Source organism: Anabrus simplex, chromosome 3, assembly GCF_040414725.1.
Source record: "Anabrus simplex isolate iqAnaSimp1 chromosome 3, ASM4041472v1, whole genome shotgun sequence".
Classification (NCBI taxonomy): Eukaryota; Metazoa; Arthropoda; class Insecta; order Orthoptera; family Tettigoniidae; genus Anabrus; species Anabrus simplex.
Genome location: NC_090267.1, coordinates 427,223,328 through 427,248,852, shown reverse-complemented (window position 1 = coordinate 427,248,852; position 25,525 = coordinate 427,223,328). Strand labels below are relative to the sequence as shown.

General features: G+C 38.8%; 1 protein-coding gene across 2 annotated transcripts in view; it reads right to left on the bottom strand.

The window, feature by feature from the left end:
* Positions 1 to 533: 533 nt before the first annotated feature.
* LOC136866453 (gamma-butyrobetaine dioxygenase) overlaps positions 534 to 25,525 on the bottom strand; it is a 287,824-nt gene continuing 262,832 nt past the window's right edge. For both annotated transcript variants that reach the window (XM_067143410.2, XM_067143411.2), the window contains exon 10: positions 534 to 3,607. In XM_067143410.2, coding sequence (XP_066999511.1) covers positions 3,529 to 3,607 — 79 coding nt within the window. In that variant the 3' untranslated portion in view covers positions 534 to 3,528. The remainder of the gene's footprint in view (positions 3,608 to 25,525) is intronic.

The window sequence follows — 25,525 nt, the reverse complement described above, 5'->3', positions numbered from 1 at the left end:
AGCCCTTTGACTGCAGTTCATGATGCTGTACTGCACAGAACCAAATGTGACAAATACCAGAGCTACTATTGGTAAAAACATGGTATGTGTACATGTGAAATGAACTATCAGTCAGACCTAATTACTATGATAAAACAGGTATTGTTTGGCTTGAATATTCATTTAGCAGGTCATCTCACATAAGGAATATAGTCTACAAATATTTAAACATAAAAGTTCATTAGAAACTTTTTGTTGTAAATTTTTCTAAAGCGAAATAATTTAAACACCAGTTGAAGCCACTGCTCTCATAAGCAATGTACAAGAGGTTACTGATCTTTTATATATACACCTTCTCATGTTTTCTTAGAATACAAAGTGTAAAGTATACATCATAGTAGAAGCAATGATGGTCATGATCCAATTAATGCTTGGAATGTAAATTTCACAGAAAATGAAAGTAAATTCTGGTAATAGAGGATTAGATGTCAAATGTTTCTTTACTGTTCCATCCTGTGAGATCCCTTCACATGTAGAAAATAAAATATTACAAGGCATTTAAAAAATTATGTTTATTTATCAGTAATCTTCCATATTTACACATCTAAAATATACCAACAGAAAATGGGGCACTTTATTTCCAAACTATCAGCAGAATTTTCAGATATTGAGAGAATACTATTGACAATGAGATTCAAATGGTAGACTGTTTCAAGTCTTACAAAAACTTATACAATATTCTGATATGCCATGATATTAGTAGCTCACAAACCAATCATGTTCTTTTCAGTTAATCCACTCCATATCCAATTTTTTCCATTCATATTTTCAGTCACCTCCATGTCTAACTCACTAAAAAACAGTATGCAACTATCAGTTTACTCATCTTATATATTTTGTATCTTTTTGGGACATAAATAGTTCATGACACATGAGTTTCATTTTAAGCAGGATTACAGCACTGATACTCTCTAAAAATCTTCAAAATATAAAACATTTTAGACCTCCAAAAATCTTCAAACATAACACTTTAATTATTAGTTTAGTTTAAGTGTTACAAATATAGAAAAACACATGAAAAAAGGAGAGTGAAACAGCTAATCACTGGGCAGAGGAGATGTGTACACATTCTCAAAAGATTCCTCACATGGGATAACACCAACAATGGACAGCAAGATGAGCTGAAATAAAATACTGTTCCAGACCCCATAGTACAAGGTGAATCGAACAATGGCTAATGTGGATGAAGGCTCTATTTTTAATAAAGAAATCTGCTTAAGAGATGTGATCATCTCTTAAGTGACAGGAGCTGACGTTGCAGTGATACAATGATGTGCTGCTGAATATGCTAACAATACGGCAGGCAAGTAAGAAAGAAGACAGAAGCATGTTTCAACTCATCTAGAGGTTTGTCTTTAATACTGGATGACAAGACAATGTTACCTAGCAACCATGCAGGCTATGTCTTATGGCTGGCAGTCATCTGAAATTAGCAGCCATCCATGGATGGCCATGACCGAGAAACATATTTATGATTATTTGACTTTAGTAAAGGAAAAATTGCATCTTAAAAAAAAAAAGAAATTTCAAATATTATGGTATAATTTCCTACATACCTAGGTACATCATATTTACACACAACCTAACCAGTATTTTGTTTCAAACCAAGATTTAAAAATAATGGTATTAATCTTAAAAGAAGAAATATTTTAAAACTAGTGGGTTACAAGTCATCTCCAAACATATGGTCATCAATACTGACCAAAGTTATAGACACTTGTTGATCCTTTAAATTGTGAGAACCCTTCCAAGATTCACTTCTAGAAAAAGAAAAGTGCTATACAACAATAACATGGTATGAAAGGAAGATATGCCTTTTGGAAAGCTAAACTGGATGATGTTGATGCCAGTCTTGCAGAGAAAATATGAGCAAAGGTATGCTGGAATAATTGCTATTCTTACAAATTATGCTTCTATTATAAGATCTTGTCATTATTCTTCATAGCTATATTCTGCTTCCATAGACCGAATTTCTAGGGATAAAAACAAGCAATACATTTTTGCTTGAATGACACAATACCTACTTGAATTTGTAGTGTTATTATTTCAAAAAATAAAGCACTGCTGATTTGATTTTATGTGTATTTGTATTTTTAAGTCATGGCAGTGGGACATTGATGATAATGATGATGATAAAGATAGGAACATGAAAAGGATTGTCTGTTCCTATTTTTATACAAGTTGATTTGTTTCTTTCCAAACTTACTTTTATTTTTAGCTTTGCAAGATCAATATACTACAGCTTCTTCCCAAATAAACCTCAAACAAAATGAATATTTTATGTAATAATGCTATGTACTTTACGTCCCCTTAGCTACTTTTACGCTTTGGGGAGACTGAGGTGCCAGAATTTAATCCAGCAGGAGTTCTTTTACATGCTAGTGAATCTACCGACATGAGTCTGATGTTTTTGAGCACCTTCAAATACCACCAGACTGAACCAGGATCAAATCTGCCAAATTGGGGTCAGAAGGCCAGCGCCTCAACCATGTGAGCCACTCAATCCGGCGGTGTTTTATGTGATCAGGCATGTTACACAAGGAAATATGCAGTGTTCTCTACATCCTTACTGTAGTGATTAGCTACTTTATCTGTTATTCTATGTTTAACACAGTATGGAAACCATGCAAGTTCTATCAACTGTAGCTTATAACAATTCCTTTTAATAAATGTCATTTGACCATAAATACACAGAGAATAATAAAGTATATATAATGATTATTCACACGAGCATACTCTCTCTCTCTCTCTCTCTCTCTCTCTCCCTCTCTCTCTCTCTCTTTCTTACTCCTTCTTTATACAGAAACAGAAAACAATACATTGCCAGGCTGAAAACAGTAGCCTATCAAAATATAAAATATAAATCAATTATTAAAAAAAGTATTTCATCACACAAGTTACATTGATAAACAATTAGCTCTTCCCTATAAAATACCTAATTCTTAAAAATAAACATAGAGGTGGAAATAAAGCAAAATAGGCCACAATGAAAACTTATCAATATTCTAGTAGCAAAAGTTAAATACTACTTTAACATCAGAACTGACTAAATCTCCATCAAATATGTTTCAAAGTTATTAACTGTAACAAACATACTGAGAAGAACTCAATGTATATAATATATTTGACCTACACAAAACTGACTTTCAATTCACATAGGCAATACAAGTTTCTGTGTTAAGTATGACACACCTAATTACAGATAATTTTACAGTGTCATATGGGATCGAAAAAGCTTCAGTTAAGTAAATTCATACTACAACTACTTTTGACTAAAGATATTTAATTTACATAGCACTAATAATTAAGATCACATGTAATAACACATCTAAAAATAGTTTACTTTGGAGATAACTGTATTTATAAGCCAGATTTAAAACATCTGAAGACAAATTATTTTCTAATAGGTATGTAGAGTTATATAGCCCAATGAGAATATGAGGATGGTTTGCATAATATTAAAATGTAACAGGCATTTTAAAATTGTTTTTATGAGTGACGTTTGTTGAGCAATGAATCATAGATTGACATGGTCTCGTCAATATCCACATAGCAGCCGACTAGATGTCTGAAATGAGAACAGAAATATTATACATCTCGAATGAGACTACCACTAGTAACAAGAAAAGAAGTAATAAAGGAACTGTCCAAAAATAATAAAATTAGTGGGAATGAAAAATCTACAGTATAACAGTATTATCAGGCCTATTATTAATTATCATTACCACAAGGCGCTGCTACACAGCAACAAGCAGATGATAGCAAGTACTATGTCCACTAACAGTCCTTTTCAGGACCAACCAGAACACTTGTCGATCAGACTTGGTAACAATCTCCGCATTTGTCACTTAAATATCGAATCCATATCACCACCAAAGAGTCAGTATCTGTCTCACCTTATGCTGGAGAACAACGTGGATTTGATAGCACTACAGGAAACACATACCAATGACAGTGAAGATCTCTACAGAAGAGGAAAAATAGGTGGTTACAATCTCGCTGGGGCAATCAATGATGAACGTTATGGGATCGCAACTTACATCAGATCCCAGTTAACTGATTTTAAAGTTGTTTATGAAGACAACTCAACAGATATCTCTGTCCTGGCAGTGGAAATCTCAGGCATTACTGTTGTGAATATCTATAAACCACCAGCAGTCAGTTGGTTCAGCCGTTCATTAAAAGTTTTTGATCACCCTGTTTTGTACTTCGGAGATTTCAATAGTCACAGCCCAGCATGGAGATACGAATTTGAAGATGACAATGGGTCCAACCTAAATAACTGGATTGAAGCAAACTCCCTACAACTCGTCCACAATGCTAAACATCCTGGCACATTTCATTCTGGCAGATGGCTAAAGGATTATTCTCCTGACCTGTGCATAGTGTCACAGTCAACTCCTGAGAATCAACACATGGTACAACGAAAGGTCATCAGTTCCTTTCCTCACAGTCAACACAGACCAGTTATTATTTACTATGGCACTGAGATCCCTCTTGTGTCTTCAGTACCACAACCTCGTTGGAATTTTCGACTAGCAAAGTGGGATAAATTTGCAGAAGGACTTGATAACACTGTACAGTGGATACGACCAGTTCCTGAAAATTACAATAGATTTGTCAATGCCATAAAAGCTAATGCTAGGAAGTTCATTCCCCGGGGATATCGCAAGATGTATATACCAGGATGGTCAGAAGAATGTAATCAGCTCTACACCGAATATCGGAACTCTCCTAATAAAACAACAGCTGATGAGTTGCTAAGGGCTCTAAATAAATCTAGGAGAGAGAAGTGGCACAGAACTACAGCAGAGATGGACTTCACACACTAGTCATAAAGCCTGGAACCTCATAAGAAAACTTGGTGGTGACCCTACAATGAAACGTAGAAGTTTGCCAATGAACCCAAACACCATTGCCTCCAGACTGACACAAATCTCTAGAGCGAAGATGGACAAGGTACACGCAAGGAGTGTCAAGAAGCAACTAAGAACGAGAAGATCACAGTTGACATCCCATCCGGAGTATTCCTGTGACTTCAGTACTGAAGAACTGGACAAGGCTCTATCCAAGATAAAGATAAATAAAGCTGCTGGTCTGGATGAAATCCATCCTGAGTTTCTGAAGGCCATAGGCCCTGGTACAAAACAATGGCTAGTCAACTTCTTCAATGAAATTCTACGAACTGGTAAATTACCTAAGTTGTTAAAACAAGCCAAAGTAATTGCAGTCTTGAAACCAGGAAAGGAAGGAACTGATGCTTCACATTATCGGCCAATTTCACTCCTTAGCGTAATCAACAAGATGCTTGAAAGAATGATACTTAACCGTATCCAGGAAGCAATAGAAAGAGTCATCCCAGTCGAGCAAGGGGGTTTCAGAAAGAATCGTAGTTGTTGTGATCAGGTGTTAACACTGACAACAGAGATTGAAGCAGGATTCCAGAAAAGACAGAAGACTGCTGCAGCTTTTGTCGACCTTACATCAGCCTATGACACGGTCTGGAGAGAGGGACTGTTGCTCAAGTTTGTTCAAGTCATCCCTTGTCAGAAGCTAGCATGCTTACTAAACAACATGTTATCCAACCGTCGACTTGCTGTATTTCTGAATGGTGAAAAGCAGGTGGAGATCTCTAAATAATGGTTTACCCCAAGGGTCAGTTTTATCTCCCATTCTATTCAATCTTTACATCCATGACCTTCCAAGAACAACTTCAAAGAAGATACGGTTTGCAGATGATCTAGCTTTAATTACTCAGAGTACGGATTTGGCACACTGTGAGGATGTACTTACAGAGGACCTAGCTATCATGTGCGACTATTTTCACAAATGGAGACTCCAATCAAATCCTAGTAAAACGGAAGTAACAGCATTCCACTTGCATAACATGGAAGCTAATCGGAAGCTACATGTGCTTTTTAACGGAACAGAAGTCTCCCACAACTTCTACCCAAAATATCTGGGTGTCACACTGGATCGGTCATTGTCATTCAAACAGCATTGCTCGAATCTGTCAAAGAAGCTGAGTACAAGAGTAAATCTACTGCATAAACTAGCGGGCAGCAACTGGGGTGCAGATGCAAACACTCTTCGCACTGCTTCACTTTCTCTAGTATACTCGGCTGGTGAGTACTGCGCTCCTGTGTAGGAAAACAGCGTACATTCGAGCAAGATTGACGTACAGCTCAATGAAACCATGAGAGTTGTTACTGGTACAGTGAGGTCCACTCCTACTCATTGGCTGCCTGTTTTAGCAAACACTGCTCCTCCAGATCTGAGGAGAAAAGCAGCAAAAGTACAGTTGCTCAAGAAGACCTTTGCACACAGGAACTCACTTTTGTTCAATGCCTTACGAGATCCACCTGTGATGAGGTTAAAATCCAGGAATCCACTCTGGACTGATCTACACTCCTATGAAAAATTCAGTGTAACAGCAGAATGGAGACAACGATGGGAACAATGTCCACCCACCAACGCCTTTCTGATTAAAGACCCAACGAAGAAAGTGCCAGGTTTCGATCTTCCTCGACATGAGTGGTCAAAACTCAACCGTTTCAGAACAGGCCACGGCAGGTGCCGATATATGATGAAAAAGTGGGGATATTGTGAAAGTGCTGCGTGTGAGTGTGGTGCTGAGAAGCAGACATTGCTTCATGTTGTTGAGAGCTGTCCACTGTCAGCATTTAAGGACAATTTACGAACTCTGCATGAATTGACACCAAGTGCAGTGGACTGGTTGTCGAAGCTGGACATTCTAGTTTAATTACCTCTATATTTTAATTTGTATGTTAATTGTATATTTTTACAGATTATGCTTGTAAATGCCATATGATAATAATAATAATAATAATAATAATAATAATAATAATAATAATAATAATAATAATAATAATAATAATAATAATAATTACCACAAGTATAAAAACAATATGAAGAATTATCACAATTATTATATTTCATTGCTATCAAAAAAACTGCAAAATTACCCAGGCTAATCTCCATAAAGCCCATGAAGACCCTTCAAGGAGTGGCGAGTAAAGGCTTCCAATAGCTGTTATTTCGGTGGTAAGTGGAACAGAGTGGTTAGCCTTATGCCTGACTACCTTTACTGCCCAGGAATTAACCTAGTACTCATTTTTGATGTAGGCTGAGTGAACCTCAGGGCCATGTGGCCTCCCAGAAACAAATTTTTTTCCATTTCCTAGCAAGAAATCAAACTCCTGTCCTTTTGGGTGAACCGAACATGTCTTTACTGCCTTGGGTAGGCAGCCCCTCTCCTAGACTAACAGAGGAAGTATACAGCCTGACAATGAATATAACTGAGAACAAAGAGAAGGATAAGACAAGGAAACACACTAGATTTTTCAATTCCATGTTGGCTGCTTTAAGTCAATTTTTAAAGTGGCTCTTGATTAATTTTAAGGTAGAGGAAGTATGCAGCCTGAGAGTGAATATGGGTAACTGAGAACAATGAGACCGGTAATACCAGGAAACAAACCAGATCTTCCAAATTCATGCTGGCTGCTGTAAGTCAATTCTGTGAAGTGTCTCTTGATTAATTTAAGAGCTAGGAACAAATTTGGGAAGGAAATTTACATCCTTGAGTGTCAATGGAACTTGCTAGTGTACACTCACTGGCACAAAAAATACAACACGTAATAAATGCTGAAGAAATGATATGTAATGACATATTCTTACTTATTTTTAGACCGGGGAGGTTGTTGGCCTTGTTTTGTGAGCAGACAATGAAGTTTGAATTTTTTATTGCACTAGCCGTAATTAGTTTTTCTTACACAACCTGGAAAACACATAATTGAATGTGAGGCCATAATGTTGTCCTGCTCTTCAAGCACTTATTGTTGTAGTGTTGGATTGTATCCCTTTCAATCATGTGTTTTTGTAAGATGTGACTGCCATTATCATAATTGGTTTTCTGGAGTGTGCCATTAATTAAGTCCTGAAGATGCTGCAAATCTGTTGCTTTGGTAGAAGATGGTTACAGCAAGCATTATATTGCAGAAGTGTTGAGAACTACACCTTTCACAATTTCCAGAACTGTAACAAGATATAGAAAAACAGGATGCTATTCAAAAAGACCAGGATGAAGCCCAAGAAGATCAACATCATTAAGGGACAATCACTTCTTACACCTTCAAACTCTTTGGGACTGTGACACCACTGCCGTTGAAGCATAAATTCAACACAAGCAATTTTGAGGGGACAGTGAAGGAACTGTCCAAAGAATACTGGAAGAAGCCAATTTTCAATCCAGAAGACCCGGAAAAAGCGCAGAACTCACCAAACAGCATTGTGCAGCTCAACTGCATTTTTCAAGGGAGCATTATGGCTCAACAGTACAACAATGCGAACAAGGGCTGTTTGCTGATGACAGTTTATAAATTTCATTGTGAAGTTCCGTATTGGTGTTAAATTTAACTTTAGTTTTTAGAGATAATTTCCACCATCCAATACTTATTCCAAAGTTCACTGATGAGTTTTGATTTGGCCTACAATCACCTAATGATAGAGAAAGTTCTGGAGAAGACCTGGGGAAAGATATTTCTATTGAACTTTCACACCCAGTATGCCTTTTCAGGGTGGTTCTCCGATGGTATGGGCAGGAAACAATATGACTGCAAGGACGAATTTGGTTTTCGTGGAGCATGGGAACTTTACAGCACATCGGTACGTGGAGGACATCCTTCTGGAGCATGTTGTGCCTTTTGCTCCATTTACAGTGACGGTTTCAAACTAGTGCAGGACAATGAATGCCAACATGTGAGATATGTGGGATAGTTCTTGGATGAAGCGGCGATTCATGCTATGGTTTGGCCTGCTCGAAGCCCCGATTTAAATCATAATGAGCATCTATAGGATCATTTGGGGAGAAGGGTCCGTCAGCACTATCCAGACACCCTATACGACCTAGGGAGGCCCTCCAGTAAGAATGGGAGAAGATCCCTCAAGAGAACATTGCAGCGATAATCAGGAGCATGCCCGAAAGTTTGGATGCCGTGATTGGTGCAAGAAGAGGTAGTGCATGCTTCTGAAGACAAGCAAAAAGAAGTCCATGCAATGAAGTGTAATAACCAAAACAACAGTGAATTAACTTTATGAGCTTCCTCAAAATTTACCTGAAGAGTATATCCAAATGTGGATTAATTTGATCAAATCTCCAAATAGTATAAAATAAAGTCCTTAATCCTGTCTGTCTGTTTGTGATGGCTAATCTCAAGAACCACTAGATGCATTTTGATGCAGTTTTTACAATTCTATTAAACATTACTCAAGAAAGATTTATTAAAAAAACATTCATGACCAAGGGCAGCTCAGTAACATTTTAAGCAAATCGAAGAAGAAATTGCCATTCATGCATCTTTTTAGCTTACGCTGGCTAAACCATTAAAGATATATAAATACTATGAGGGTAAGAGTTGTTCAGCATATAAAGTTCTAAAAAAATAATCTGCAACAATATATATGTATATATCTATCTTTAACACATAGTAACGATTTAAGTGAAGGTTGTTCATGCATCTTTCTTTAGCTTACAGTAGTTAAACCCTTAAAGATATGTCTGTACTATGAAGGTAAGAATTATTCATCATAATACGAAGTCAGCAAAAGCATGTATCTATTTTTAATACACACCCCACTATAACTGTTTTTATGTTGCAGTTTGTAGTAAAAAAAAACCTCAAATTTAAAAACAACTTTTCAAATTAACCAAGCCTTGTTTATTCACCTTGAGTAACTAATGTAGATTAAAATGTCATTCACAGTATGTAATTTTCATTTACACTTTCTGAGATATAGTCTCTCTCTCTTTTTTTTTTGCGCAGCAATCCCCATTCTGAAATGGAAATGTATGGAAATGACCAGCTTCCGAGTGAGTCAGTATATTGCAAGTCAGTGGACAAGCCTCTTACCCAAGCTATCAATGGCTTAGGTCAGTAGCTAACAGTCAAATTAAGACTTCAGAGAAGAGTGTATGTGTTGGGAGTTTTGCTACTAATTCTATTCACCTCAGCTTTTGTGTATTCCATCTGTCAACGTGCTGTTCGACGGTCTGTTTGGAGTTTCTGTGGGAATTTGATGCACCTCAGCATTTCTTCATTCTCTCTGTGAACATTTCCTTGCACGGGCTACACAGTCGAGTTGAGATGGGTGGGGGGTGTGTTTCGCTGTTAATTTTATGCACCTCGGCTTCTTAAAAAAAACTGTCTGTGAATTTTTGTTGCACATGCTACCATACAAAACATTCTGGGCTGATTGCAGAACGGTATCTAGATGATGTCTATGGTTAAACAATGCCTAAGTATGGCTGCCGCATTGTAGAGACTTTATTTATCACTTAGACACTGTCTAAAACCAATGTTCAACTGGTCATGTTTAAACACTGCCGAGAGCACTGTTTAACCTCAAATGAGAAGAGTGAATCACAATCAGAGGTTATGTACCATGAAATATGTAATTTGTATTATCATGTTGAGACGATTCTGGGAAGAAAGGTTAGTCCGACGGCCTCTCTGTGGGTTGCCCGCTGCTAAATCGCAGCAATTCGTTTGACATGTACGAGCAGATAGATCTTAAAATAAGGTTTTGCTCTTCGAGAGACTAGTTTCTTGAGAATGACAAAGTGACAGTCCAGTAACTGTCAACTTGAATACATTTCTTGGCAACCAATATATTTTATTATATACACGAGGTAATTTCCATGTAATTAAAGGTCACTTCAACTACATACATATCCGAATTACATGTCCCGATCGTCAGAGGTCTGTCACATACATCAACCGGGAGGGATTCACTTATATTTACTGCCAAGTAAACACACATAATAGTAAAAACTAAAAAGTAGGTTGTGTGGGTAATTTTTATATATATAATCGTATAAGTTTTCGGCAGATAGGAAAAGGCAAGTGGTGGTGATTATTGTTTAAAGAAGACTGGGGAAGAAGAGCTGTGGCCGTAGTAACAACCCTAGTATTTGCCTGGTGTAAAAATAGGGAAACTACAGAAAACAATCTTCACGGCTGCTGATGATGTGTTTTGAACCTACAATCTCCAGATTGCAAGCTACATCTATATGGCCCGTACAACACACTCGGTTACACATTACTATTGCTTCAGCTTCCCTTCGTCGAAGCTACCGTATTTATGAGTAGATTACACTCACTGTAACAACGCTATAATGAAAGCTACACTTCCCCGTACGGTGGCGTGTCGCTTTAGTGTCGATAATATTATATTTAATTTCCACCGAAAGCAATACTCTTATCTGTGGGCAAGTCATGCCAAGCCACATTTGAGTAATGTGTAGGAAGACAAATAGTTGACTGGCGTTCGCCGCGCGCACCGACGAATTTCATTGCATGAAAGATACTTCTGTCTCCATTTTCAAACCAAAATTGAAACTTTAAGCGATGTCTAAGGCTTAAAACTAGTCATCGTTTCTGCAATTGGCCCATTGTTTTCCAGTGATTATCCGTTACCTGTATAAAAACTATGATAACCCATCATGACGAGACAGAAAGAAAATACAAGTCATAGTACATTGCATTAGAAAATAACGTGTTGATCATGTAACAATGTAAGGGATGTGCATGGAACAGTGGTAGTGTGTGGTATGGTCCGATGAATCCCTGTTCAAATTGTATAGAGCAGATGGGCACGTGAGAGTGTGGCGTATGCCCCATGAAGCTTGAGCCATGTTAGTCGACATGTTAGTTCAATTTATTCCAAACAAAGCTATGGTCTTATTGCATTACTGTAATGCCGCCTTGCCACTTCACTTTGCATGAGTTAAATAATACCATGTGTGTACGAGAGATGGTGGACATCTCGGTGTTGGTCACTGAAGGTCAAACTTCTTGCCATCTGGGAATCTTTTATCTCCTTGACTGTATCGGTTGTTGTTATTTTGGGGGATAGTAAAAAAAAGGCATCCCTGCACATTGGAGCAGCGTTTCTGATTTATCAGAACGTTTTTAAATGCTTTAAGTGTATCTGCAACCACCTTTCATTTTTCTGTTTGAGTCCTTGATAGCTCCAGGTATTAGTTGACTCACTGAATGCTCCTGTATTACTAAGTTATCTTATATTTAAATTTTGCTTTTTTCTTATTTTTGATATGCAATGTTTACTCCGTTGTATGAACGGACTGTGTGCATGTGATCTTGGTAATTGATTGATATGCTTTTTTGGTTATGAGACAGTCCAGCATTTATTGTATAATTGTGTCAGCTTTGTCGTTTGCCACGAACCATCAGATTGTGATTCCCTTTTGTGTCATTGCAAGAACCATCATGCCTTGTATGAATCGCAGTCATGATGGGAATACTTTGGTGCGTTGGATTACACGGTCTTGCTGCCGTATTCCTAGTGCATGCTCCATACGCACGTACCTGTGCCCATCTGAGTGACCCTTGGATGACCTTGGGCTACTTGTTACATTATATTACTGTTGGATCTGTGTGCCCGATGTTATGTTTGCATATCAGAGCCGAAATGTATGGCGGTGTGGGTGAGTGAATGGGCGTGTTGGAGTACACGTGTCATATCGATAACCCATTTTGATTATTCATTTCCATTTGTATCTTTTTATGCCGATTCTAAGCTTGTAGTTTTGTACCCGTGTTGGCTTTTGACTATATTATTTCTTTTTATTTCCAACTATTTAATTTATTTGGTCCCATCGTTTTTCGCACTGTTTTGATCTCAGTCATTTGTTCTTTTTTTTCTTTGATGAGCGAGCTCATTTCCCCTTCTTTTTAACTTCCTGTAGCTCTCGGAACATATATTACCTCTGCTTATTCCTTGATGCAGGGGACGGATAACGAAGGTGATGGATTGTTAAAAAAAAAAAAAAAGAAGAGATGTATGCAGGTGGATGGAATTACATGTTTTCGAGGAATAACATATCCCCAGGAAAGTGTGACCATCGTAGCTCTTTTCTTGCAATTACTTAAAATTATCTTTGAGCATTTATTAGAAAAAGAAGGGTTATACCCCTCGGTGTAATTGCGCTGAGTAATTTCGAATTACGATGTGGAAATATGTTGGAATGTGTGTGTGAATGGCTAGAATACTATTCAAATGCTGGGGATTGTAATACGTATGTATTTGCTTCAATCACTATGCTTATTTTAATTCAATTCACCTTCTTTTAATTTTATTCACCTTAATTGAATAAACGTTGTTGTTTTGCTCATCTAGCATTTCATTCAGGTAGCATTTGGACTCTTAATAGCACTAAGATAAGAGTCTGGTCTCCAGCTCGGGGCCTTAGTTTGTCGGCTTTTCTCAGTCACGGTCCATGGTTTGTACCCGCATATTATATTCCGCTGACGTTTTTGTTTCTTTTCTTTATCGGGGAGTTTTTCGTGCGGGTGGGGTGCGGTGGATTCTACTTGCCAACAAGGTTGTGTCCAGGCGGGAGGTGGCTCAGTTCTGGTCTGGACGGCGTTCTCATGGTCACAATTAGGCCCCATTGTCTGGCTGCAGTGAGCGCTGATAGGTGCCCGTTATTTGGACATTATTTCAGACCATCTGAATCCCTTTCTGGCCCTAGAGTACCCTGATAGAGATGCCATGTTTCAGCAGGACAATGCGCCGTGTCACCTCTCTGTGGGGGCACGCAGGTGGTTGGAGGAGCACTCCAGTGAAGTTGCGACCATGGATTGGCCCTTCAGATCCCCTGATCTTAATCCAATCGAGCATTTATGGGATGCTATTGATGCTGGTATATGCTCCACGCACCCCGCACCAACTACACAAGACCAATTGTGGGTAGCAGTGCAAGATGCGTGGATTCAGATCTCTCCAGAACGATTCCAACACCTTGTAGAATCGATGCCTCGTAGGTAGGGAATATAAAACAAAATTAGAAAGAGGGAAAGAGCTCTATACATTATTCAATTATTAAACAACAGAAGAACAGCAAAAGTTTTTGTATGTTAAAAAACATGTGGCCTAAAAAATAAAAGAAGCACTGAAGAAAATAATGAAGGGTATGATACACTGCTTGACAAGAAAATTGAAGCATCCAAAAGAAATGGTCGGGTGTCAATGTAACTTAGTACATGTACACGCGATCAGCGGGTATGTAAATGATTAGAGTTGCAATTCTCTATGGCAGATAAAATGACCACCAGAGTACATTAGCACTGTTCATGTTTAGTTTTCTTACCATGCCTGGTAGGGTATATAAGGGGCATGAAAAACATCAGATATTGAGTGATCACTGTGAAGTACATGGAGATGCTGTGTGCTCATATGAGACAGCATTATCAGCACCTGACAGAGTTTGAAAGGGGCCTCATTGTAGGTCTCCATTTGGCCGGCTGGTCGAATCGTGCAATATCCAGATCTGTGGGGAATTCAAATGCAACAGTGGTCTGATGTTAGACTGCATGGAAATGTGATGGCAGGCATACTCGTTGTCAAGGTTCTAGTCGATCACATCTGACCACCACAAGGCAGGATCGCTCTATTGTGCACTACGCACATCGTAACCTCGTAACATCTGTGCCTGACTACCGAGAACAAGTAATGGACTCCCTTCAACATTCTGTGTCATCCCGCACCATTAGTTGGAGACTTGCAGCAAATGGCCCCCTTGTGGGTGGGGCGGTAGAAGAACACCCACGGTAACATCTGCTTGTTGCAAGAGGCGACTGAAAGTGGTCTCAGGGGCAACCAAGGGGCCCTTAGCTGAGTCCTGACATTGCTTACACTTGTGCCAGGCTCCTCACTTTCATCTATCCTATCCAACCCTGAAGCTATTAGAGCATTCGAGGGCCAGGGAGTCTTTATTTTTACGTCCTTCATGGCCATTGTCTTTTTTTGTTGCCAATAACTTCATTTTTTGAAATGTCGGATCCCTACCATTTTTTATCTCAGATTAGTGGTATATAGGGGATAGTGGCCTAGTTGTACTTCCTGTTAAAATAATTATTACCACCATCAAGCAGCAGCCGGACTAGGAAATTACCGTCTCATGCACAGCCTGCCATTAACACCATAACACAAATGGCTGCATTTGGAAAGGAGCCATGACCGGGAAGCATGGATTGCTGATGAATGGCACTGCACTGTGTTCAGCGATGAATGGCAGTTTTGCATTACTCCGTACGACCATCGTCTGCGAGTATGGCGGTGATCTGGGGAGAGGTCCCATTCCTCCAATGTTTTGGAGTTTGGAGTGGTGTTACTCGTAGCGTCATGGTGTGGGGAGTCATTGGGTATGACTTCAGGTCACAGCTGGTAGTGATTGAGGGAACTCTGATGGCACGATGGTATGCCACACACAACTTGTCAACAGGACAATGCTCGTCCACACATGGCACGTGTCTCTATGAACTGTCTGCGTGACGTTCAGGTACTCCAGTAGCCAGCAAAATCCCCAGATCTGTCCCCAATAAAACCTGTGTGGGACCAGCTCGGACGTCAATTCTGTCCCAGTGCCAGTATCCAGGATATCAAGGACCAGTTACAACAGTTGTGGGCCAGCTTACTTCAGTAGAGGATACAACAGCTTTATGATACCCTTCCCAACCGAATCATTGAATGCATTCAGGCCAGAGGGAGTGCAATGTCACACTGACAAGTGGACTCTTGCTGCCAAGTTCTTTGTAAATTTGATTCATTTTTGTAAGCACTGAAAGAACATCACATACCCTCTCAACATGTGAAGTTTCATTTTGTTTCCTCCTCTTCTGGGTGCTTTTATTGTTTTGTCAGGCAGTATACATGTTTGTCCTAGAATATGTACCACTGTATTACATCTAAGACAAAAAGAAAAGGAGGGGGGGAGGAGGGTGATAACATGTGTAATAGATACGAGGGTCGAGTCATAAGTCATGGCAACTTCTTTTTTTTTCTCGCGAACAGGAGACAACACAGAAAATCTAAGATATGCATTTGGAAATATAGGGCATGTACTTATGCACAGTGCCTGAAGACAAATTCTGTCTTCAGGAGATTCTCGTAGGAAAGTGACAGAACACAGGCCATTGGTAAACATTGTTTTATTATGGTATAGACAGCAAATAGACAAGACTACGTACAAAGGACAGATCTCCACTGGTTACAGACCTTCGAAATAATCACCCAAGGTTTCCACTGTGCGTTGCCAGCGGTGGGGCAGGCGCTGAATACCATTCGCTGCATGCGTATCGCTAACGTGTGACAACCTCTCTGAAATGCTTTTACGATCTCCTCTTTGTCAGCAAACTGCTGTCCACATATTGGCTTATTGGATTCTTGACTTTGGGGATTAGATCATAGTCACGGACAAGTGCTATTTTAATATACGATTGTTGCTCCTGCTTGATGACTTCCATTTTGTGATGCTCTCACTCACACACTGAACTTGGGGGCATGCTTAGACCCACACTGTTGTTTACATACACCATCTAGTGGCATCATACGCAAGCACATACCATACGTTTCCAAATGCATATCTTAGATTTTCCGTGTTGTCTCCTGTTCGCGAGAAAGAAAATAGCTGCCATGACTTATGACTCGACCTATGTATAATTTGAATTAGGTTTAAATATCATATTTAATGCAGTAATAGATAAATAGTTGCAATAAAGATTGTGTATGGCATGCATCAAACAAATGGATTGTAATAAATAAATTATATCTCTCCAGTTTCAGAGGATTTGGAACTACAGGATGGGAGTATTCTATTCTATTTTCTAATAGCTGGGCAATAGTTTAACAGAAGGGAGATAGCATTCCATAGTTGAGATAAGAACCTTCAGAAAATTCCTGAATTTCATTGACCTTATATTAGCTTGTAAGATCCCTTAATATTATGTAGACACGAAGATGGTTTGCCATAAATATTTCTCAACACGACCCGATCACTCGGGAATCACTACCTAAAACCGAGTCATGTATGAATTATTACTGATATCGAATAATGACAAGACTCGATGATTTTAATACAATATTTCAATTTGGAATGCTACTAACCAGTATTTGGTAGATTAGTATGCTAAGATTGAATTGGAATGTTTAGCCTACAAACAAAATAATCAGAAAAATATGAGCAGAAAATTACAACCATTTGCAAGATGCTTTGGAGGAAAATGAACATATTGAAAACATTGGCAAATTGGTCATATTGCCTTCATCATTTACTGGACGGTCAAGGTATATTTAAGAAAGAACATGAGATGCAAAGACTGATGTCAGGAAACATGGCAAACCTGATTTGTTCATTACACTTACATGTACAGCTGAACCTGACTTATATGTATATCAAGGGGAAGAGAAGAAACTACTTGTAACTCAGAATTACTTAGAAATCAGACTTACACAATACATCACATATTTACTGAAAAACCAATGGAATAGACCTGCATGTGTAAATCTTTGCAAATAATAAATACATTAAGACAGAACATATTATTCTGAACTTGGTCCAGCCTTAAAGAAATCAGATAGGTTGGCGTGTTTCACTTTTCTTGCATTAAGAGTATAAACCTCCTTTTGCAAACTTAGTAATGAATTCAAAGCATTTTCACTACAACTTTTCGCACTGATGTAACGCCTACACACATCGATTGCACTTAACACTTCACTCAGTTCAGGTGTTTCAAGATTCTGGTCGTTATCTCCATCTCCATCACTGTCACTGTCACTATCGCTTGTAGCTGGTCTATCACCATCACGTTATTGGCATACATCAGCAATAATCTTTTCATCCGGTAGTTCTCCACGTACAGCCAGATTATCATCGAAATGCACAAAAGTATCGAATTCTACACCCTCCGGTAGCGTTATCTCATTGCCAGACAAAACTTCATCTCCATAATCATCATTAGAGGCGGCCTCTTCTAGTAAGACACCAGCTTTGCAGAAACGATTGCTGATTGTGGAGGATGACACCTGCTTCCAGGCAGCCGAAATAAAGTCCATGGCTTGTAGCAAATTAATGAAGAGAGGTTCATTTCCTGCATCACTCAGTGTTATTAAATATTGAATCAGCATTTTTCTATAATGCACTTTGAAATTTTCAATGATGCCTAAATCAAGCGATTGCAGAACACGGGTACAGTTAGGAGGAAAAAATTCCACTCGGACATTCTCCAGAACGATTTGAGATAGAGATCCATAAGAAGGAGGATCTTCTTCTGTTTCTTTTTCATTTTAATGTCCAGTTTTTTCAACCACTGTTCCATTAGAAGCATAGTCATCCAAGAATTTCTGTTGGATTCATATTATGCAGGTTTTGTTTTCGCACCCTTAAAACACCTTGGATTCTTCGATTTTCCTATCACAAGTAGGAGATTGTAGAATAGGCTGGTCTCATCACAATTGTAGATGTTTGGAGACTGATCATCACTTATGATATCCGACAGAACCTCTTCTTTCTAGTGTTGCACTGAGACGTCGTCCATAGCTTTTGAGTCACCGCAAATTGTTCTCCCCGTGATTCCATGATGATTGTTAAATCCTTGCAACCATCCTGATGAAGCCTTGAAATCAGCAGTGATACTCATAATTTTAGCTAAATCTATCGCTTTTGCCTTCAGCACGTCGCCACTATATGGTAGAGCTGCAGCCCGCTTTTACTGGAACCATGTGAAAAGTGCTTTCTCCAAATCTACATACCTTCCTTATTGGTGACGGCTGCACTTTGCTAAATTTGAACCCAGTTTTAAGAACTCAACTAAAATAGCGTTTCTTTTACTGATGACGGTACATAGCGTGGTATAAGCAATCCCTAAGTCTGAAGCAATTTCAGTTTTGGTTTTGTGTGGAACAGCGTCCACTTCTCGTAGGGGAAGTCAGCACTGGCGCAGCCTAGCTGGGACAAGAGGCTAGAACCGTGGCACCCCTCTGAAGGAGGTGGTACCACCCATGCTATTTATTTTAAAAAATTTCTTACAGCACCGAAACCCGACCGCTGAACTTCCGCCTACGCCAACAAAGAGGAATCTTCATAAATACAGTTGTTTCTTTTAAAAAAAGAACGTGCTCATTTGAATTACATTTTTCCGGGACCTAAAGGAAATTACGTACAAATACGAATTACACAGAACAGAGTTACGTATAAAACAGGTTCAACTGTAATTCTAACTGGACTGAAATGAAAGAAAATCTCCCCAAATATACATCACCACAAAACAGATATGACTTAGTGAACAGAGGAATTCATTTGAAAATTCAAAAATTAATGTTCTTAATTAGTAAAGAAGAAAATACTTGGCCAACATCGCTCCGTATGTACAACTGCCGAATGGCAGAAACGTGCATTGCCTCACATTCATCTTCTACTATGGCTGCATACGATTAGAGCAGACCAGATAGACAATGTAATTTTAGCAGAGTTATCAAATAAACAATCAGATCCAACATTATATGATATTGTGTCAAAGCGCATGATTCATGGTGCAGGTGGTGCTTTAAACATAAATTTGCTTTGCATGAGTGAAGGAGTTTGCACCAAAAGGTATCCAAAACATTTACAAAGCTGTACATCTAATGGTGCTGATGAGAATTATTATTATTATTATTATTATTATTATTATTATTATTATTATTATTATTATTATTATTATTATTATTATTATTAAAGCGTCTTTATTGTGGCGAAGTTAGGGCTCCCGGCCCTTTCTTACACTTAACCACTTCATGTATATACAATGTATATTTTACATAAAATTTAAACATATGAAATCTTTACAACCTAAAGTATAACTAAAGCAACTAAAGTATCACTAACTAAACTAAGGTGAGTAAAGTATAACTAAATTATATACAGGAACACATTGCAATAAACAACCATATTCACTCTCATTCATGCATCCCATTCACACTCAAGAAAGACTGGAAGTGCTTAAAAGATGACGCTGGCAAAGGATTTTAAATTTTGTCTTAGATTTAGCTTCCCTGATGTCATTGGGGAGTTCATTCCACCAGCTCGTGGCGGTGACAGTGAACGATCTGTTGTAGGTTGCGGTTCGATGCACAGGAATTTCTAGCGTACAGCCTGACCGGGTATTGAACAGGTGCAGGGAACTAAGGTAGCGAAATCTGGTGGATAGGTAAGGAGGAGTGTTTTCAGAAAGCACTTGATACACCAAAGTAGTTGCGTGGAGTCTACATCTGTCATTCAGTCGTAACCAAGATAATTGTGTATAGAATGGGGATACATGGGCGTATGGTTGTATGTCGAATGCATACCTGATGCATGCATTTTGGGCACGTTGCAGTCTCATGCTTTGCTCGTTATTGATATCAATAAAAACTGTATCACAGTATTCGAGAATTGGAAACAAGAGTGATTGAATGAGCTTTATTTTCAAGGACCGAGGAAATATATTTTTAAACCGCTTCAGAGGATGCAGGCTTTGATATACATTTTGGCACACTTTCATCACATGTTGCGACCAGTTCAATGTTTCACTTATAGCCACACCAAGATTCATAACTGTTTCACAAAATGGAATAATGGTATTTTTTAGTGCTACAGGAGGAATTTCGTATTGTTTTAAGACATGTAAGTTTTTTGAAGTACCAATGATTATTGCTTGCGTTTTAAGAGGATTCATTTTGAGATTGTTACTCAATGCAAAATTACTTATGAGACTTAAATCAGCATTAACTTTTTCTACAGCACTCTGAATTTTATCAGTTCCTGAGTGGTAGTAGATCTGCAGATCATCAGCATAAAGATGATACTTGCAATGTGTAATCAATTTGGCAACATCATGCAAGTAAATTGCAAACAGCAATGGTCCAAGTACAGACCCTTGGGGGATACCGAGGGGTTTGTTAAGCCACTCAGATCTGCTATTATTTACTTTGACACACCGACGGCGATTTTTGAGGTACAAACTGAAAACGTTTATTGCCGTCTTGCTGAAATTTAATGAATCCAATTTTGAAAGTAGCAGTTGAGGAACAACAGTATCAAAAGCACTAGAAAAATCAAGTAGAACCAGTACAGTCACTTGTCGAGTGTCCATTGCCTGTCGGATATCATCAGTTACTTTCAGTAGGGCAGTCGTTGTGCTGTGTCCTTTCTTGAAACCAGATTGGTAAGGGTCAAGCAGTGAGAAGTTAGTCAAGTAAGTGAGGACTTGTTCGTGTACCAAGTGTTCTAGTACTTTGGAAAGGGGTGGGAGAATGGATATAGGGCGATAATCTGATGGGAAACTAGGAGAATTCTTCTTAGGAATAGGAATGACGATACCGTGCTTCCACACAGTTGGGAATACTCCCTGCACGAGGCAATGATTAAATATATGCGTCAGAATAGGTAATATGGCACCAATAATATTTTTTATGAAAGATAATGGTATGTCGTCATTACCCGGAGCATCAGACTTGAGGGAGTAAATTACACGCTTCACATCGTTCGCCCCAACTTTTTTGAAAGTGAATTTTCCCAAGTAACATAGGGTGTTGCCTGATAATTGCGGAGAAACTACAACAAACTGATGGATGGTTCCCTGTAATCCGGTTCTTCTTAAAATTTTGACATGCACATCAATGTCAAATTATGTAATTCTGTCAACTCCAACTAAGTAGATAAATAAGGGCTGCAATCAGGCTACTTTCATCATTCACTCCACAAATGAGGTTCAAAAATATAAATTTGAAAGATAAATTTGCAGCTCAGAGGCAGTGTGGCAGATTTGATTGTTCAGTGTACATGAACGAGCACCTACAATCACTCACATTGAAGTCCATTTAGATTTTGGGCAATATATCTATTTCACTGATAAAATTGCCTCTGATACTGCCAATAATAGGTTAATCATCATGATATGACGCTAACAGCATTTTAAAATTATGTGCAGGAGACGATTTTTCAAAGATTCTTATGACAAAGTTCCAAGTTATTACACTTAGAATCAAACTAACAGACCATTTCAACAGAGGAAACAAGATGAGCCAGTTGATGATTACGATGACTTCAAAAGAACAGATGCGTTAGGCTGAGTGTATGTAGTCCATCCCAATCCATCCCAACGACAATGAATGTTTTCATCTAAGGATGTGACTTCATGAGGTTAAAGGTCCTACTTCTTTTCTATACATAAGAACTGAGGAAGGAATAACTGCGGATACATTTCAAGAAGCATGCCTAGTCAAGGGATTGCTGGAAGGTGGTTCTCACTGAAAAAACATAATATCAGAAGCTGCTCGATGTATTTCGGCAAGATCACTTCAATATTTACTTTCAATCATTATCTTCTTTTGCATTGGGTCTGTGGGGGAAAAAACTACCTTTATTCTCGCTGCTAAACACTCTTGAATACTTACAATGTCAACATGTACTTATTTAGATTTAGCAGCGTACAATGATTCGTAGTTTATCTTTATAAAACAACAAAAGATCCCAAACTACTCTCTTGAAGTGCGTTTATTTGCTTATTTCAAAGTCCCCGAAAACAAATCTAAGGAGTACCAAGAATTAACGAGGTTACACTAACTGATCTCACACAACATCCTCTCACCTAAGTCAAATTAATGTTAACATGAATTGACTTACACCTTACCACTTTCATAAAATATAGTCCTGGAACAATTACAAAATGATAAAGTTCAATAACATAACACAAAGAAATATGGAAATCGACACATATCACAAATTTAACTTTTTTGGCTTGTGAATCAATCGTCCTAGACAAGTTATTTTCACTGTCTGCTTTGAAACTTGAGGACCATCTTCAGGAGGAGTAGAAGAGTCACATGCTCTGGCCTCGTGATTATCCTTTATATTTTCTTCACTTGGAACAAAGTCTTTCCTTAGGTGGTTTTGGATTTTCTGGCTATCCTCAGGTGGTTGAAACTCGAGTTCTAGTGGGTATATTCTTTGAACCGGCCTTATAAGCTCACCTGAAGCAGTGACGACACGAACTACTCTAACATTGCCATCCTTTCCCTTAACAAGCTTAACAACTCGTCCCAATGGCCAATCCATTCTTCTAGTGTCATCATTGCCAACCAAAACAATTTCTCCCAGTTTGAGATCATGTGGCTCATCCTTGCTGGCAAATAACTTCAACTGACCTAAGTACTCAGTACGAAATCTTTCTCTAAGGTTCTTTTTCAGCTAGTGGCGATACTGCAGCCTTTTCCGAAGATCAGTTGCTTCGAATAGGTCATACTCAGGTACTCCTACTTCTTCTATGTCGTGTACAAACATGTTTGGAGTTAGAGCAGCCAGATCTGATGGGTTGTCAGACAAATAGGTTAATGGCTGAGAATATATGATGGTTTCGCAGTCACAGAGGATTGTCTACATCTCTTCATAGTTGACAGATGATCGACCAAGCAGTTGATGGAGAAGAGTTTTGAGCATTCCTACTAGTCGTTCCCACCAACCTCCCCACCATGGCGAAGCTGGAAGATTAAAACGCCAATCTATCTTCCGCACTGAACTGTATTGTGAGATTGCATTCCAGTCCAGTTTGTGACAGGAGTTCTTAAACCCAACAAAATTTGTTCCCTGGTCACTGTAGACAATGACAGGTCTTCCTTGTTTGCTGCAGAAACGTCTGAAAGCTTGTAGAAAGCTGTCTGTGGATAACGAAGATACCAGTTCCAATCCAACTGCACGGTAAACTCCGCAAGTGAATAAGCAAACCCATGCCTTCTTCGAGGTTCCATCATCGGCTTTGATGTAGAGAGGACCAGCAAAATCAACTCCAGTAACTTCAAAAAATTATTGCGTCACGCACTCTACTCTCAGGTAATGGTGAAGGATGAGCTGCCAACCTCTTTGAACTGTGACGTTTACAAATCACGCAGGAGTTAATACAGCTCTAATTGTTTGTCTACCTCCTAGAATCCAATACTGTTGCCTCAGAATTGACAAAAGCATCTGCGTACCAGCATAACAATTGCTAAGATGGGCATCCATAATCAGTCACTGAATGACTGGGTGATCAGCCTTTGGGAGTACAATGGGATGACAAAAGTTCCTGACATCATCCCAGTTAGATATCTTGGTCATCAAACGAATCAATCCCTGTTTGTCAACAAATGGAAGTAAACTCTTTAGTTTGGAATTGAAAACATCTATGAACACTTCCTCCTGCACCCACTGTAAAATCTTCCTTTCTGCCGTGACAAATTCCTCACTTGTCAGGTCACGATATATGCGTTGAGCTTTGCTGATGCCACAGTTGGTCAGAAAGCGCAACATCCAGCCTACCATCCTTACCATTTTCTTGTACTAAGAAAAGTGTCGGTAATACCAATCTTTACTGATGTCTTCTGAATTACTTGATATCAATGAAACGACATTCTTCCTTCTCTCCGAATTTATCTCTTCCTCATTATAAGAAAAGTCAGTTTGTGGCCAGCAGTCTGGATTTTCTCTCAACCAACCAGGGCCCTCCCACCAACGGCATTGTATCAACTTCTTCACAGAACATCCATGTGATGGAAGATTTGATGGGTTTTCTTTTCCAGGAACATGTCGCCATTCACAACCAACTGACAGTTCTCGTATTTCTTTAATCCAGTTCATGACAAAAGCATCCCATGCTTCACTTCGCTGAATCCAAGCGAGAACAGTTGAAGCATCTGTCCAAAAAATTGCTTTAATATCGGGAATACAATAATCCTTTACAATCGATGCATATAATCTCGTTGCTATTGAAGCTGCTAAAAGTTCTAACCTGGGAATGGTCAATCCCTTGCCTGATTTTCCAGTTGGTGCAACTCTTGACTTGGCAGCCACCAAGTGATCACTCACTTCACCCCCTTGCTCAACACGCAGGAATCCAGCTGCTGCATATGATGTCTGACAGGCATCTGAAAAAATTTGAAGTGTCCAGGAGTCGTTTGGTCTGTTAGAGTTAGACAACCAACGAGGAATCTTGACTTGAGCTAAAAGAGGAACTTCATCAAGCCAACTCAAGAATTTCATTTTGATTTCTTCATTGACTTCTTCATCCCATGTCAAACCTTCCCTCCAAATCTGTTGAAGCATCAATTTTGGTATTAATGCTACACTACATGCGACACCCACTGGATCAAAAATTCTATGGGCAGCACTCAAAATAACTTTCTTTGTTATTTTCTCGAAGCTGATCGAAAAAAGTTATCTATGTTGATTGCTAAGGAATCGTCGGACTTGTTCCATAAGAGTCCTAACACATTGGTAGGTCCGGAAACGTCATTACTTCCGGTCAACTCCCACCCTCGAAGACAAAATTGCCGTTCCCTCATGACACCTGAAGCTACATCAATAAACTGTTTAGCTTGTTCTTCATCGTCCAAACTGGCAAGGCAATTATCAACATAGAAGCTATGGGTAAGAAGCTCCACAAATGACTTGGGTCATGGTGACTTCCCTTCCTCACACAGTATTAATGTATTTTCAAGGTGAAGTTTGATGCATGATTCTAATAGAAAAGGACTTGTAGAGACTCCAAAAACAACACGACAATGTCTGTATGTCATGAGACTTCCATTTCTGTCTAACCACAAGAATCTCAAAAAA